We start from the raw sequence: 18,016 nt of genomic DNA, 5'->3' as shown, positions 1-18,016 counted from the left end.
AAAAAAAAAAAAAAAAAAAATCCTTCAGGCAACAGGTGACCATAAAACTCGTATTAAAATCATTCTGTAAGAAATGGTTAAAACACATTTACATTATGTTCCAATATACAATCACCTTAACAGAGTCATTACATAAATTCTGATTATGCAAATTTTCCCCAATCTTAAATACAACATATAATACTTACCCCATATTGGTAAATCATCTATGTACATCTGGTACCAGTAGTGATTTTTTATGGCATATACAAATGCGTCTCTCTTTTCTTTATCTAAATCAATTTCACAGTAAGTGGCTGGCATCACATCATCTGCATAAGGTAAAAATTGCAAATTAACCCACTAGTTTGCAAAATAGTTACATACAAAAAAACACAAGAAAAAAGCCAACATTTCCTGAAGTTAAAAATTATATTCAGAATAGTTGAATCTGAGTGATAAATATGTGGGGGGTCAGTGTACTATTCCTCTCTTTTTCTGTGTATCTTTAAGGTTTTTTTATAGTAAGAAAATTTTAATCATCTTTATTTTCAAACATTAACTTACTAAATGAAGAAATCATCCCTTATAGGAAAATTATACAAGAAAAATTATAAAGTAACTTTAAAATAAATTGATTTTAAAAATCAAAATAAAAAAGCTTAAACACATAATGTTTTTATTTAATATATACAAAAGCTCAAGAATATGATCATAAACAGAGATAACCATTTCTGGCTATAAGATCTCTGAGATAAACATTCATTTTAACATTCTTGGAAAGACAAGTCACTAGAAGTCACAGATTCTATGAAAACATCCAGTGACTACTCATAAGTAGGAAGATTAAAAGGCAAACCTCTATTCAGCAAGCATCACTATTTATAAATTGCCTTAAAGTCCCCTAAAGATGAGTCATTTTCCACCCTTGACTGCTTTCAAAAATACTGTTACTACAATTCTATTCAGATGGTTTCTAACTTAATAAACCTAGTATTTCAAAATGTACTTGTGTTTCTAACAAAACAGAAGAAAATTTTTAAAAAACCTACAAATAACATGTCAATCAAAAGAAGTTGTTTTGGTATATTAGTAGCAATTAGAAAAAAAATTAAGAAATCATTCTGAAAAAGAACACAAAAGGAAACACGTTTGTTTTTAACTTCTATACTATATTTGTACTATGATATTGGTTATTTGGAATATGAAATGAAATTTCTCTAAAGAAACATTATTAAACTTTCTACTGATCAAAAGTTCTTAAACATAAATTGTAGCTAAATCATTAATTTAATGGCTCAAAGAAATAACAATCTAATTTATAACTCAAGATATGCAGCAATATGTCTCCTCAACCCTCAACAGAGAGGATAGCTTCCCATATTTTAGACCAGCCTAGAGTGGACACCCCAAAACTACAACACCAAAGATGGCAGTAAACACTGAAGTCCCATGGAAGAATGTCAGGGAAATACTTCCTCACCCTCAAAGTATGAGAAGACTAATTTGTCTACAACAACTCCCAGATAGATTTTCTTTCTGCCCAAGCCCTCCTAGGCAGCAAGGAATTTAAGAGTTTTATGATGGCTTAAAAACAAACAAACAATCAAACAAAACGGAGGCTGAGCAGTGAAGCAATGGAGGGTTAAAAAATGAGACTACTTCAAAGGGGTTTCTACAGCAGGAGCTAGAAAAACTGGCAGCAAGAGGTCCCCAAATGGGATCTCCATGGAGTGAGATAATGAACAAAAGGCAGCAGGCAACTGCAGCTACAGAAGGGATATTCAGAACCAAAGGAAGGTCCAAGCTTAAGGAACAACAAATGACCACAGTGGCAGTAGGAAACCTTACAGCTACCTCTGCAAAGCCACTGAATTCCTAGTCGTTAGAAGCAAAAATTCATTTTTAATGGTCATTAACAACATGGTAGATTTAGTAGAAAGCTCTGAAATATACGGTATGGCATTTATCTGTATAACGCTTTTTTTTTTTTTTTTTTTTTTTGAGATGGAGTTTCATTCTTGCTGTCCAAGCTGGAGTGCAAAATATGATCTCGGTTCACTGCAACCTACACTTCCTGGGTTCAAGCAATTTTCCTGCCTGAGCCTCCCAAGTAGCTGGGATTACTACAGGCATGTACCACCACACCCAGCTAATTTTTTTTGTATTTTTAGAAGAAATAGGGTTTCACCATGTTAGCCAGGCTGGTCTTGAACTCCTGACCTAAGATGATCCACCTGCCTCAGCCTCCCAAAGTGCTGGGATTACAGGCATGAGCCATCATGCCTGGCCAATCTGTATAAAACTTGTAAAAGATTTCTCAATCTGAACTTTAGTCCAACCAATTCTTTGTTTCCCAACTGATGGCTCTGCCTCTACACTCAAGCCAACTCAATTCCCACACACCTTGTGCTCTCTTGGCCTTTGAACTTTTTTGCTCATGCTGTTATCGCTACCGACAATGTCCAATCTAAAATCCTCCCCATTCCCCAACCCTTGCCTCCACAAAGGAATCCCTTATTCCCCACTCCCCACACTTCTCAGACCCACTCCCACAACTCCTTTACAGCATATAGGCCTATACCATTTTCTACCTCATACCAGTATCTTGCTCCTCAAAAACACCATTAGGTCCTGAGTGCTTTGTCCGTAACTGATTATACCCTTTTAATCTCCAGCCATGCCTGCTTTAGTACCCTGCACAGCCTAGGCACTAAACAAATAAACAAAAAAATTTTAAGAGCACAATTTTCCATTTATTTGGCAAAGGAAACCACTAGGCATATTAGGGTATCTACCTATACATGTATCTGTGTATGAAGAGTGTGTATGTTTGTACAGAAGAAGAAAATGCCAATTTATAAAGAAATGAAATTTTTGAACAGGGTCCCTCGGAAGGGCTGACGAAGAGGTCTTGAAGAATATCATCAACTCATGTAAAATCTAGAAATGAAGCGTGTTAAAAGGGAAAATCTATTATTATGACAGGCTATATACAAAGGGTGTTGGTTGGTCATATTTTAATGAAATTCCTCTTCCCAGCAGGTAGACAAACACAAACATTTGGCTGCCCAACTGAAACAGCATTTCCCTAAGGAAGGAGACAATCTGAAGATAACTAATGCAAGTGTATGAATATGCCAAATCATTATTCAGCATTCTATATATCTGGAAAACAATCTGAAAAATCTACCGGCATACATCTGTGCTTTAAAATTATAACAGGCTATATCTTTCAAAGACAAAACACACATCCATGAATTCTGAAAAAGATGCAATTCAGATTTTACTAACGTAAATAGTTTTTATGAGGGAAAAACAAAGTAGGAAAGTGACAAAAGTTAACCTCATTATTCAAACAGAAAGCAAGGTTAGATAGATTCTGGACATTATGTACCAATAATCTACCATCAATTCCCAATAAAACTCTAGACTAATAATTGAATAGGCAATAAATGCACTGAGAAAAGAAAGTGATAATTATTCATGAGTTCTCTAAGAACACAGTATGCCATACTTTGTTTACTTTCTCTTCTGATAACATTGCATTTGGAAAATGACAAATAGTCTACCTCTAACTCAGTAGCACTTAGCAGTCTCTCATGAAAGAAATCAGTATAGAAAAATGTATAGAGAAATGGGCAGAAAGGTGAGTTTTAGTCTGAGTTCTAGTATCTACTAGCTATGTGAGTAAAAAGCTTTAACTTCAATGAACCTCTCAGTTCCCTTAACAGAGATAGCATCTACACTATCTCCTTCCCAGAGTTAAGAATTGAAAGCATCAGGCCAAGTGCAGTGGCTCAAGCCTGGGATCTCAGCTCTTTGGGAGGCCCAAGGCAGGCTGATCCCTTCAGCCCAGGAGTTTGAGACCAGCCTGAGCAACATGGCAAAACCTCATCTTTACAAAAACCAGAAAAATTAACCAGGCATGGTGGTGCATGCTTATAGTCCCAGCTACTCAGGAGGCTAAGCCCGGGAGGTTGAGGCTACAGTAAACTGTGATCATGCCACTGCACTTCAGCCTAGGAGACGGTGAGACTCTGTCTCCAAAAAAAGAAAAAAAGGACTGAAAATGCCAATACATTCAAGGAAGTGTTCTTAAGTTTCCTTGGGCCTTGCACCCCTTTGAGAATGTGATGAAAGTGATCTCTCCCTTGCCCACCCCCTGAAAATGCACATTCACACAATATTAAGGTAGAATTTCAGAGGGCCTGAAGACCCCGGAAGCCAGAGCCTACCACAGAGCTGGAATGCAGTAAGATACTCAGTAACTGCTGAATGAACTAGAGGAAAACAAGAACTGGAAAAACTGGTATATTCACCATTAATTAAATAACTGTATAAAGAGTACTGACTGACCAACATGACCAGCAATATAAACTGTGTGATTTTTTTCTAAATGAGAATTTGGCATCATGTATCAAAAACTGCCTTAAACATGTTTATGCCCTTTGATTCAGTAATTCAACTTCTAAGAATTTATCCTAATAACAGATTCAGAGATGCACTGGAAATACTTAAGCGCAAGGACAGCCAAAAGCATTGCTACTTCTGTTTCTTGTTTTTTTTTTTTTGAGACAGAGTCTTGCTCTGTCGCCAGGCTGGAGTGCACTGGCACAATCTCGGCTCACTGCAATCTCTACCTCCTGGGTTCAAGCAATTCTCCTGCCTCAGCCTCCCAAGCAGCTGGGACTACAGGCATGCACCACCATGCCCAGTTAGTTTTTGTATTTTTCAATAGAGACGGTTTTTCACCATGTTGGTCAGGATGGTCTTGGATCTCTTGACCTCATGATCCGCCCACCTCAGCCTCCCAAAGTGCTGGGATTACAGGTGTGAGCCACTGCGCCCGGCCAAGCATTGTTATTTCTAATAGCAGAAAAAGAAAACCCTTTAAAGAAGGATGGAAGGATCAAAATATACAACTAGAAAATGGGGGGGTGGGGAGGAATCACAGTATCCAAGTTATACAGTACGATGTAGTCACATTTTTAAAAGAATAATTAACAATATGGGGACAAGCTCATAAAATGTCAAGAGAAAAAAAGTAGAATAAAAAACTAATTATATATAATTTACTAAATGAGTTAGAATGTGTTTAAAACAGTGTCTGGCATATAATAAGCACTATATAAGGATGTGTTAAATAAACTTTAAAAAATCATATATATAATGAACTCAATTTTCACGTTTTAAAACAATGTGGATAAACAGAAAGAAAGACAGAAGGACTAAAGGAAATACAACAAAATGTTAATGGTAATCCAGATTTATATTTTCCTATAGTTCCTAAACTGTGTATTTGAACTTGTATCACTGTTAAAATCAGAAAAATATATATGCATATACGTTCCTTTAGAAAACAAAAACAGAGATGTCAATCTGAAGGAGAACAATGTTATCAATGGTTTGAATAAAAACTTGCAAAAAGCCCATATTTATCAAATCTGCAGTTAGTACAAGTTACAATAAATCAGTAATAAGAATTGACAAATTTCAGATTCAAATTATTTGCTCTGGCTAAAACACTTTGGCTGAAACCAACAGGACAAAATATTGTACCAAGTTCTCAGACTTCCACTTAAACAAGGGGGATTTAACCACAAGTATGTTTCCTCTCTCTCTTAAAACCTATTAAAATGTCAGTGAAGGGATAAAAAGGATGTTAAGTCCACAAAGACAAAAAGAAGAGCAGACAGTGGGGAAAAGATTTTTTTTTTTTTTTTTTTTTTAAGACGGGGTTTCACCATGTTGGTCAGACTGGTCTTGAACTCCCAACCTCAGGTGATCCGCCCACCTTAGCCTCCAAAGTGCTTGGATTATAGGCGTGAGCCACCGCGTCCAGCCTTTTTTTTTGTTTGTTTTTTTGAGACAAGAGTTTCGCTCTTGTCACCCAGGCTGGAGTGCAATGGTGCGATCTTGGCGCACTGCGACCTCCACCTCCTGGATTCAAGCAATTCTCCTGCCTCAGCCTCCCGAGTATGTGGGATTACAGGCACCCACCAACATGCCTAGCTAATTTTTGTACTTTTTGGTAGAGACAGGGTTTCACCATGTTGGCCAGGCTGGTCTCGAACTCCTGACCTTAGGTGATCCACCCACCTCAGCCTCCCAAAGTGCTGGGATTACAGGTGTGAGCCACCACACCTGGCTGAGGAAAAGATTTAAACAAATTTTTAGAAAATGGAAAACAGCTGTAAGATGACAAACTACTAATAAACCAGGAGAAAACCTAACAGGAGAGTGATGCCTGTAGGGAGGGAATTGGTGTCATAGAACCCAAGAGACCCTCAGGACTTGGAAGTTCTAAAGATCCCAAAAGCTAGGGGGACAGATACAGGACTGAACACAATGGGAATTGTATTAAAATACTGAGTATGTACGTGGAGGGGCTGTATGGCCAGGTGCCCTCCTCTACCCTTCATACAGCTAGACACATACTGTACCCTCACTTTAACCCTGTAGTAGACCAAGCAGCACCTTCCTCTAGAGAACTTAAACCAGAGAAGCTCCAGAATCAGGGACAGCAGGAACAGCAGAAGCTAGGGACTGAAAACAGCATGGGGGGATTACCTGATGTAAACATCTTCAGGATGAATGAGTAAACCTGCCATTCCCCCAGTCCTTTTTCCTCACCCTTTAGCAATCCAGGCCTAAATCCCCCAAGCAGATATCTGGAGGTAAATACTGCATAGTGAAGACAAGAACAGCCAAGATTGAGAATCACTAAACTAAAAATACATAAGCCTCTAACAGCCCTTGACAAATCTCCATATCTGCAGTACTCTCAACTTACCAATTAATTCTAAAGAAAAAATACTTGTAAAATAATTTTAGCCCTCTGTTAAGTTGGGAAATTTAAGGAAGAAAATTCAGGGAAGATCAATAAAATAAACAGAAGGAAGGAGTCCTGTAGAAGTCACTGATATTTCCACAATTAATAACCTTCATTATACTGTAGGAATTCTCAAAGGGGGGAAGGGGCAGGATAGGTGAATGGTGATCTCTTCTAGTTAAGAATTACTATTCCAGCCGGGCGCTGTGGCTCAAGCCTGTAATCCCAGCACTTTGGGAGGCCAAGGCGGGTGGATCACAAGGTCAAGAGATAGAGACCATCCTGGTCAACATGGTGAAACCCCGTCTCTACTAAAAATACAAAAAATCAGCTGGGCATGGTGGCACGTGCCTGTAATCCCAGCTACTGCGGAGGCTGAGGCAGGAGAACTGCTTGAACCCAGGAGAAGGAGGTTGCAGTGAGTTGAGATCGCACCACTGCACTCCATCCTGGGTAACAGAGAAAGACTCCGTCTCAGCCGGGCGCGGTGGCTCAAGCCTGTAATCCCAGCACTTTGGGAGGCCAAGGCGGGTGGATCACAAGGTCAAGAGATAGAGACCATCCTGGTCAACATGGTGAAACCCCGTCTCTACTAAAAATACAAAACATTAGCTGGGCATGGTGGTGCGTGCCTGTAATCCCAGCTACTCAGGAGGTTGAGGCAGGAGAATTGCCTGAACCCGGGAGGCGGAGGTTGCGGTGAGCCGAGATCACGCCATTGCACTCCAGCCTGGGTAACAAGAGTGAAACTCCATCTCAAAAAAAAAAAAAAAAAAAAGAATTACTATTCCAGATCATCTAATGTTCATAATGAACCAATTATCATAACAAGTAGGCACAAACCGTCCAGGTACTAGACAATTTCTTAAAAGCATACTATGTCTTAATAGCTAAGAGTTCAATGGTAAACAAGAGTGCTACTATAATAGGCTAGTGCAGCAGCTTGGGGATAAATCAGTCTATAATTAATAAACTAACATTTCATAATCGCAAATACAAAATCAAGTTGTATACGAACCCACACTATGTGCTATTAGTGTTCTTAATTACCATTTTTTAAATATAAACTATATACCAGGAACTTTGATAAATGCTCTATATGCATTCTCATTTAAACCTGACACTTCTATCAAATACATATTATTTCCTACACTTCACACATAAGCAATACGAGATCAAAGAAGTTGAATAATGTGCCCATGACCACAGAGGTAAGCAGGCACAGACCTGTATGCATCAAGTCTCTCTGACTCTAAAGCACATGTTCTTTCCACACTATCATGGCAAGGTTCCAAGAGGTACCTTCTAAAACTGGAGGGTGATGAAATCAAACCAGGTTCAAAGATGCCCAATCTAAGTGTGCCCTTCTATATTTAATGTATTTTCTTAAAATTGTTTCAATTTAGCATTTTTGTCTAGTGCTAGAATATAAGATTATTAAGAAGAAAAAAGTTGTGTATAAAATCTTAAGTGAGAAGCATCCTTTATTAGAGTTAGACTATCATTAGTTCCTTAAAATAGTCCCTTTAGTAATCTTCATTTTACAAAACGATACCAATCCATGGAGACTGACACAATCTACTAGGTTAAAAAAAGATGTGGAGTTGCTGTAAAGGTTCCTCCCAGCGCCACATGGCCATTGCCACACGGCCATCACCATGGTGAAGCTGAGCAAAGAGGCCAAGCAGAGGGTGCAGCAGCTCTTCAAGGGGGGCCAGTTTGCTATGCACTGGGGCTTTATACCTCTTGTGATTTACCTGGGATTTAAGAGAGGTACAGATCCTGGAATGCCTGAACCAACTGTTTTGAGCCTACTTTGGGAATAAAGCATTATTTGGTCTTCTGGATTTGGAAGCAATTAGCAGACAGCATGGAAGATGTATGCTCTGGCTCGGATAAGAGATGGGACATCGTTCGGTCACCAGCTGGATGGCACAAGGCTTGTCACAGATGAATCTGTAGCAGAATGGAACTTGTACTAACTTATGATAGAATGTATCAGAATAAATGTTTTTAACAATGTTAAAAAAAAAAAAAAAAAGGTGTGTGTATGCATATGTAAACATGTACGTATGTGTACATATAGCTTTTTCTGGTTTCACACTTCTAAAATTTTGTTTTATTTGAATATGCCTTCAGAAGAATCTTTAAAAGTCAAATATTTAAGAGATGAAAGATTAACAATATATGGTAAATAGAAAAAATATATATATATATATAATTTTGTCAATAAAGCCTTACTAAAAAAAAAAAAAAAAAAAAAAACAATATATGGTAAATATTTCTATAGCTCACAAGAGACATAATGTTCCAGTTTCTATTACATTATTAGTATGCTATGATACACCATAAGTAAATCACTTTGTCTCTGGGCTTCTGGGAGACAGAATTGGATGACACAATCTCTAAGGTGCATTCTATTTTTTAAATGTTTGGTTATTGTAAGTGACAACCTAGAATACTTTTCAAAGCATGATCAACTTTATCTTTGAACATAGCAAGTAAAGGGTTATAGTAGAGGGAGAAGATAAATCTAATCAGCATTTACTATTTCATCTAGACCACTTAATTTAGCAGTTTCTTTAGCAGCATATCTATGCTGGGCATGGAAACTTGGTAAAACCCCTAGGAATCACCAACTCTCACGGAATAACACTTGGCTAGCTCTTTTTTTAATCTAAAAGTGCTTAGTTTAGTCTGAAAAGAAAATAAATCCCACTTCTCTACCCATGAAAACCATCTTCCTCTACTTAAATAATCTCTCCATCTCAGCCTCTAGGAACTAATAAAAGGGAGTTTAAGATTGCTGAATAAGTACTCTTCTTTAGTAAATATGGGTGAGGATCTCAAAAACTAATGAAATCTGTACACAATAACAAAGTACGACTCAGGAGTTCTGCCTATTCTCTCTTGTTGGTTCCTCTTTAATAAATTAGAAATGTACACCAAATACGGAAAAAGACGAAGTAGATATTTACATATAGCACAAAGTCTCAAAGATCACATTCTGTAGTTTCAGTTTTCTCCTTATTTGTGACTAAATACTTAAATTACCTAACTAAATTAAAACACAAGCCTCAAAGGTATGTTTACAGTGATTCATAAAATTACAGGCCACGCCACTGTGGTTTACATTTACAACGTAATTTTATAATTAAGCCCCGAAGACTATAAATGGGGAAATGGGGGAGGAAGAAGAATGTAAATATATACCATATACATATCTTCAACAATAACTTATTAAAAACAAAAATAAAATTTAACAATAAAAATTAAAGTAACATTATCTTTAAAATCTCATTGACATTCTTCTCCAAAGTGCTAAAATAATAACATCTTTAGTACTAAAAATACCAGAAGTCAGTTACTATTCATCTTACATATGAAGATAATGAAATTAAAACTGCAGTAAAGAATTTTATGAATACAGTACAAAAAAAAAAAAAAGAGGGGGATTAAAATCCAAAGCTCCTGTTTACAGGATCCGTGATGTATTCAAAAACCAAGACATCTAATCAAAGATCCTGCAAAAATTCAATTACTCAAGCTTCTGCTCACCATGCTAAAAATGCCTATCCAGGAAATACACTCTCTGATAAACTTCACAGAGAAAAATAAAAAGTATAAACACACTCAAAGGACCTGATAAATAGATACCTACATAATAACTAGATAAGGAGAAGTTTAACCCCCAAATTTAACAAGTCGTTTACATGTACTTAAAATTTAAACATCCTATAGGTATTAACAGGATAAATTAATACAACACTGATAAATACATGGTAAGCCTATGGTACAAGTTTGAATTTGAAGCTTTACACAAGAATTTTAAGTATCCACACATCCCATTACAGCCTCAGACTTCCATAAATTACTTTGTTAAATATCTATGAAGGTCTTCCCAGGCCACAAGTGTCTAATAAACAGGGGGTTTACTAGATAACACTTTTCAGACGGAAATATGTTAAGGAAATACAACTTTATTAACAATCATCTATTTTATTATCTTATAAATATTCAAAGAAAATCTTTGTTAATTACTAATATACTTTCCTAAATGTAATACACTTCATTTACAAATTAAAACACATTTTAGAGTCTAAAGCAATGGTTCTCAATTGATGGCAATTAGCAATGTCTGGTGACTTTTTTGGTTTTCACAAACGGAAGGTGCTACTGGCATCTGGGAAGTACAGGCCAGGGACTCTGCTAAATATCCTATAATGTACATGACAGCCCACACAACAAAGAATTATCCAACCCCAGTGTCAATAGTGCCAAAATTAAGAAACCCTTGTCTACAATCTGAATTGCACTGTAAGGACTACTAAGGTTTACTTACCTTTAAATTTAATATCCAGACCACTAAATTCCAACTCAACCCCTTGAAGTGCTTCTCCCAGAGTTTCATGGTAATGACTGATACTTTTTTTTGACCCCACACAGAATGGAAGTGAAAAGTATTTATATGTTTCTTGACGATTATGGTAGGGCCCAACAGTATTCATCCATAAGACAACTTCCTCTTTATCTTGATACTGAAACAAAAAAAGCAAACAATAATTAAAAAAAAAACAAAACTAATTCAAATTAAGGGAATATTTGTTATGTGTCCTAAACAAAAGTGCATTGTCTCTGTTCAGGAAGCTATAAAATAAAATACTGGAAGCTTAATCTGATGATGAATGTCTACATCTTAAAAATGAAACTTAGTGAATTTTAGAATTATATCCTGATTGTAGTCTCAGACAGATACACCTTTTCCAAACTTTGTTTTATAGAGGCAGCAGTGTTTAAACTAAGTCTAATAGTTCATAAGAGTATGTCTATTATTTACATTTATACTATCAAATAACAGCAAATTTGCAACCATCATGACTTACCATGCTAACATGGACAAGGAAAGAGAAAACAAAATCAGTAGTTTATCCAGAATCTCATGTTAATCAATAAGAAAAAAAAAAAAAAGAAAGAAAGAAACCTAATGTTGCCACCAAGCATGAATAAAATTTCATCTTCTTGTGAGACTTTCACACAGCCACTGGTCAAAATACAATAGAGGACAGAAATGACCAAATACAAGGAAGAAGACTACTATGGAACCTTCAAAAGTCCATTCAAGCCAACATTCTATCTTGTTAGCAGCCTGAAAGATATGCATAATATGCATATTTCTTTGAAAAAGTAATTATGGCACTATATATCAGTGACTATCATACATAGCTAAATCTGAAGTGTGGTCCAATTATGACTTTGGGTAGTTTCAAGGTCCAAGTGGGAGGTCTGTCAAAGGTTTCTAAGATCTCTACAAGTTTAAAGTTCCAATGATTCTATGGAAACCAATTACTATGGTAATTTTAAAACTAGTGATTCTAATTATCAACATAAAGACAACACTGGATGCATTTAAATCAACTAACAGTACAGATGTTAATTCACTCAACAATTACTTACTAAGTGTCTAGCATGTGAAACAATTGTGTTTATAACTGAAGATACAGCTTTGAACAAGATGTGTTCCCTGCCCTACTGGGAGAAAGATGGGCACTGAACAAGCAGTAATAATAAGGTAGGCTGCTATGGAGCATATAATGGAAGAAGCTATTCAACTAGCCCACTATGAAATCCTTATTTCCAGTCCTCCAACTAAAACTAGTAAATAAATAAACATTTTCAATCAAAACCTAACATCTCCAAAACCAAACTCATCTACCCAAATTCACTTCCCCCAGCTATGTTTTTCTAATAGTACTACCATTCTCTCAGACATGGAGGAGACTCAAACCCCAAAACCCTCTGCACTCTATGGAACCCAAAAACATTAACTCATACATTCTTACCCAAAATATCTGCCTTTTTCTTTTGATTCACACAACTACTGCGCTAAGACTTAGACCTAGTCATCTCATGTTCAAATATAAATGCCTGATTGTTCAAATACAGCTAGGTCATTAAGGAAACAACAAATGATCTCACCTTTTGAATACCTATGTGACAGGTACCAAAGCATCGAGTTAGGTATGAAGAATATAAAGGTAAGTAAACTAGTGTCCGTTTCCTTAAGTTCATAATCCACAGTGGAATCAGACAAGTAAATGATTAACAAAGAAAAAATATTATAATTAAGGTAATAAAGGGCTATTGTGGCAACAATAAAGGAATGATTAAATTCACTTTGTCAGAGAAGGTCAGGACGAATAACAATTTGGAAAATCACAAGCTGTTTCAAGGGAGTTCAGAAAAACAACTGCAGATAATCTTCATGTAGGAAGTAATGAATCAAAGGTGTAAATATTAATGTATCTGTATATCCTCAATCATTACTATTCTTTTTATTTGGAAAGATTGACAAATATATGTACGTCCCCACTCTTTCATCCAATGCTCATGGTCACACAGCACTAATCAACCAAGGTATTCCTTTCTGCTGAACATAGATATTGCCTCAGAGTTCTCAAAACAGTGCTCTAAACCAACCACTACCAACTAACCAGAGTTGGTATTAGAATTAAAACTTGTTCATGGCTGGGTGAGGTGACTCACACCTGTAATCCCAGCACCCTGGGATGCCGAGGCGAGTGGATCACTTAAGGTCAGGAGTTTGAGACCAGCCTGGCCAACATGATAAAACCCCATCTCTACTAAAAATACAAAAATTAGCTGGGTGTAGCACATGCCTGGAATCCCAGCTATCTGGGTGGCTGACGCAGGAGAATCACTTGAACCCGAGAGCTGGAGGCTGGAGGGAGCTGAGATAGCACCACTGCACTCCGGTCTGGGTGACAGAGCAAGACTCTGTCTCAAANAAAAAAAAAAAAAAAACAAAAACAAAAACAAAACCTATTCACCAATGCAAATACATATTTAATAAATTTGATGAGAAAATACTGAAGAAATATTGAAATATAAAGTTCACTGGCAATTTAGTAAAAGAAGTTTCAAGTATGTGAACTGACTGGTATGTACACTGACTGCAAGAGTACCTTTTCAGAAAAATAAGACAGGGGAGGTAACAATTCTTCCATTTAAGAGCAGAATGTTGAATGAGATGACCTATTAAAGGGCACCTTGCCATTAATTCTGCTGAGTCTGCAGAAATGTTATAAATGTAACTTGCGAAAATAAACACAAAATACTTTTTCTAAAAATTCCAATACTTTTCCTTTAAAAATAGACAAAATTTTTAAAAATAAATACCTTTAAAAATAGGGCATCCATTTATTTTATACAAATTGAAACATAAACAATTTAGGATTAAAATAATTTAAGGGTCCTGGTAGATGTTAAACCACATATTCTGAAGTCACTCATTTTAAACATTTAGGAACTCTTAACAGAGTGGTAGAGTTGTGATGTGATGCCAGTACTGAAACAAAATTTATACCATTTTGTAGTCTTAAGGTTCTTTCCAGAAAAAGGACTGAAATAGTAATTAGAAATACACATATTGAGAGTTTAGGATGAATAGTATAGCAAAAATAATGCTCTTTTTCTTTTATGTTGCTCCATATTATGCAGACTGTGGTTTAATACAACGAACTTAAAATGTTTACTTTTCATTGCAGCCCTTTATTGTCCCTGAGAATACGCACTTTCAAGACAAGATAAAGAGTTTTTTCTCAAGGGAAGATGTTTTATAATATTTTGAAATTAGGAAATACCAAAAGACTTCACACAACTTCTGAAGGAGAAAACAAATTTTACCTTTCCTTTCCCTAAAGCTCTGACAAAGACCCTGAGCTCCACAGTCTGTGAGAAGGGAGTGCCAGGCCCAGAAGAAGGTGGGGTGGAGTCACAGAAGCACAGCAGTCAATCAGGGGATCCCTAAGCATGATAATTCCTTCCATCTGAGGCTTCCCTGGGAAATGGCCAAGTGAGAGGAGGCCAATTCAGGATACCTGCATTCTTCACCTACTTATTTTCCAGCTCTCAGAAGAATCTCACTGCTACACTTAAGTCGTCCACTCTGGCCAAAACGGTTTATGATACTGTCTTCCTCCCCTTTTCTGCTTCATCTTCTTTCTTTTGTCATTCCCCCAAATTTGGAATGCTCTCCTTTTCTCCACTTGGCCAAATTCTACTCATCCTTCCAAACTGCTCAAATCCTCCTTTTTCAAATCCTCAGGTAAAGCCTTAACTGATCAAACCCTAACATGACATGATCTCACCATTTTTGTAATAATAACATCACTAGCTCACAATAGGTACATATTATGAGCTAGGTATAGTTTTAAGGTCTTTACATGAACATTTAAATAATCACCTCAAAACTCTATAAAATAGGTCCCATTATTTCCCCCATTTCAGAGACAAGAAAAAAAAAACTAAAAAGTAAATAACAGAGATGTTAAATAATTTGTCCAACAACATATAACTAATCAGCATCAAGTTTAAAAGGCTAGGACTGTATTTTTGCTAATCCCTAGTCAGCTTCATTCATTAAAGAGCAAAAAATTAAATCAAGGAAATATGAAAACAGTGCAGGTGTACAAAGCAACTAAACACGGTCCTGAAAACTGAGTAACTTTTCCACATGAGCCTTTAATCTGCCTGAAAGAAAATAACCTAAGAAGCTATTCACACTCTACTCTCAAAAGGAATAACCTTTATTCTCAAGAAGTCACTAATGTTAGCCCTTCTTATTTAAATACTGTTTATGTGTTGGGGGTATCAAAGTTTTCCTTCTTGACAGAGGTCATGAGTTAATTTTTCTCAAGAGAGAAACTTTAGAAGATAATATTGCTGACACAGTCATGTGAAATATGAATAAGAAATCACAATTTACATAGACAGGCAAAGGACTGAGGATTCAGAACAAGCACCCAAATGCCACCCTTCATTTTCATACAAAGGGGAAAAATGTATGCGTTTACTTCAAAATAAATGTTCTGTAAATCATAATTTCAAAGCCTTTTAACTATTCATTAAAACACACATCAGAATTCTAATACAAATAAATTAGAAGTGTATTTTTGAATAGTCTCTTGAGATAACTATTCTCTCTCAAAAATAGCTTTGTACCTAAATAAGTTTTCAGTCTATCATTGAGTAGAGCTGAAAATAGGACAACGAATTATGGCATTTAACAATCTACATTAGAGAACTCACAAATTCACTTGTAGTAACAGCTTATACTCTTTATAAATCTTCAATAAGTTTTAAGAGTTCCTATATTCCCAACAGAGACAAAGACAGAAGGTTGCCATTTGCCAAAGTAAATCAAACAAAACATTTCTGAAATCACTCAGTGATATAACACAAAGTATTTATGAGGCAGAGGCTGAGAAAACGATTCCAGGCATTGGGTCTGTCCAACATCAGAAGTCCCAAGATTACCAGAAGTATTACTGGACCACAGAGAAATAGGGAATTCTAGCCTAGGTAGGATCCCCAAATCAAAACAGGCATCCCAAGACTATGCATCTTAAATGAATAATGGTCTGAGTTTGTTTGTTGTGCTTCCACATTGCATATTCTTGTCACTAGTAGCTCCCTAATTATTCAAGTCATTCAACAAGCACTGATCAAATATCATTTGTGCGTAACAGACCAAAAAAAAAAAACTGACTCTGTGATCCCACAAAAATTCAAGGCTGCAGTGCAAACCATAAAATGTTCTAAGATTCCTGTGCCCCTAAGTACTGGGTTTTTGGTGCTAACATCTTTACATATTATTACTATGGAAGTATATGTACAAGACAGGTAGAAAGACAAGACTAGGGATCAGGAAGCTCTGATTCTTTCTGTGGCCTTGAGCAAGTCTCTGGACCTGTACAGGCCATTATGAAAATGAAGTGTTCTGGATTAAATTATCAAGTCTTTCTAGTTCTAAAATTCTATGATTCTCAATCTGAAATTGTTTTTAATGGAGTCCTGTGGAATCTTAGGAGACATAGTAATCTAACTCTAGATGCTTCCAAGTGCTTTGATTTTCAGAAAACCAAAGGAGCATAAACACACCTTTCACTCACTCTAAAGAAGCCTATGTCCCTTCAGTCACTTATTAAAAGCCTGTCTTCCATAAAAGTGTTAATTTTCATTTCAAACAACATGTCTGTAATGCATATATGATTCAACTTTTAAAAATTAAAAGGGGCACATTGTTACATATTCTAGATATGTACATACAGACCCTATTAAGTCAATAACACAATTCCTTTTCAACACCCTTCAGAGAATATTAAAAGAACTTTAGATAAATAAGAACATAAAAAAATATATGGATCAGATGGCCACCTAAATCCTAATTCAGTAGGTACAGTAAGAGAAATCAGGGGATTTGAAGAACGAGCATAGGACAAGCTACGTAATTTGTGGGGCCCAGTACAGAATAAAAATACAGAGCCCCTTGTCCAAAAATTTAAAACTTCAAGATGTTACAGCAGAGCATTAAAACAAGCTCTCACACAGTATTGTGTGACTATTCAGGGCACATGCTCACGAAGTCAACTCTATCTCTCCCTTAATGCTAACCCAAACATCTCAGTAACAACCCATTATGGAGCCAGACTCATCCTAGCACTTAGGCATTTAAGCACTTAAAAATCAATACAGAGAACTGCTCAATTTAATACCTAGTGCTTTACTATCTTATTTTTAATAAAAAGAGGAGTAGAGCATATGGCGGCTCACAGTATAAAAAGACTATCAACTCAGAATGCCTAGGTTCAAATCCCACCTCTACCCCTACCAGCTATGGGGTCTCGGCAGGTGACCTCACCTCTCTAGATTCACTTTCCCCATCTATAAAAAGGGCATATTATTCACCTCATAGGTTATTAACAGATAAATTAAAATGTGTAAAGTACTTAGAACAGTGCACAATCGGCCAGGCACGGTGGCTCATGCCTGTAATCCCAACACTGTGGGAGGCCAAGGCAGGTGGATCACCTGAGGTCAAAAGTTTAAGACCATCCTGGCCAATACGGTGAAACCCCATCTCTACTAAAAACACAAAAATTAGCCAGGCGTGGTGATGAGCACCTGTAATCCCAGCTACTCAGGAGGCTGAGGCAAGAGAATTGCTTGAACCTCCTCCAGGAGGTGGAGGTTGCAGTAAGCTGAGATCATGCCACTGCACTCCAGCCTGGGTGATAAGGGCAAAACTCCATCTCAAAATAAAAAACAAACAAACAAAAGAAATGTGTTTTCAGGATGAAGAGTAGAAGCAAAACAATGTTGCTTCTACTATGCCACAGAGAT

General features: G+C 36.6%; 2 protein-coding genes across 3 annotated transcripts in view; one reads left to right on the top strand and one right to left on the bottom strand.

The window, feature by feature from the left end:
- The window catches only part of TM9SF3 (transmembrane 9 superfamily member 3), a 71,386-nt gene that overhangs the window by 50,157 nt on the left and 3,213 nt on the right, over nt 1–18,016 (bottom strand). For both annotated transcript variants that reach the window (XM_017502806.2, XM_017502808.2), the window contains exons 2-3: nt 11,157–11,352; nt 189–311 (exon numbers count right to left, since the gene is read on the bottom strand). In XM_017502806.2, coding sequence (XP_017358295.1) covers nt 189–311; nt 11,157–11,352 — 319 coding nt within the window. The remainder of the gene's footprint in view (nt 1–188; nt 312–11,156; nt 11,353–18,016) is intronic.
- On the top strand, nt 8,379–8,855 carry LOC108285526 (mitochondrial import receptor subunit TOM7 homolog). The gene has a single exon (XM_037729367.1). It carries the CDS (start codon nt 8,473–8,475, stop codon nt 8,638–8,640), a length of 168 nt encoding a protein of 55 aa, XP_037585295.1. The 5' UTR covers nt 8,379–8,472; the 3' UTR covers nt 8,641–8,855.

The sequence above is a fragment of the Cebus imitator genome, unplaced genomic scaffold (assembly GCF_001604975.1).
Source record: "Cebus imitator isolate Cc_AM_T3 unplaced genomic scaffold, Cebus_imitator-1.0 Scaffold299, whole genome shotgun sequence".
Lineage (NCBI taxonomy): Eukaryota > Metazoa > Chordata > Mammalia > Primates > Cebidae > Cebus > Cebus imitator.
Note: the sequence above shows the minus strand (reverse complement) of the source record. Positions and strands in the feature narration are given on the sequence as shown.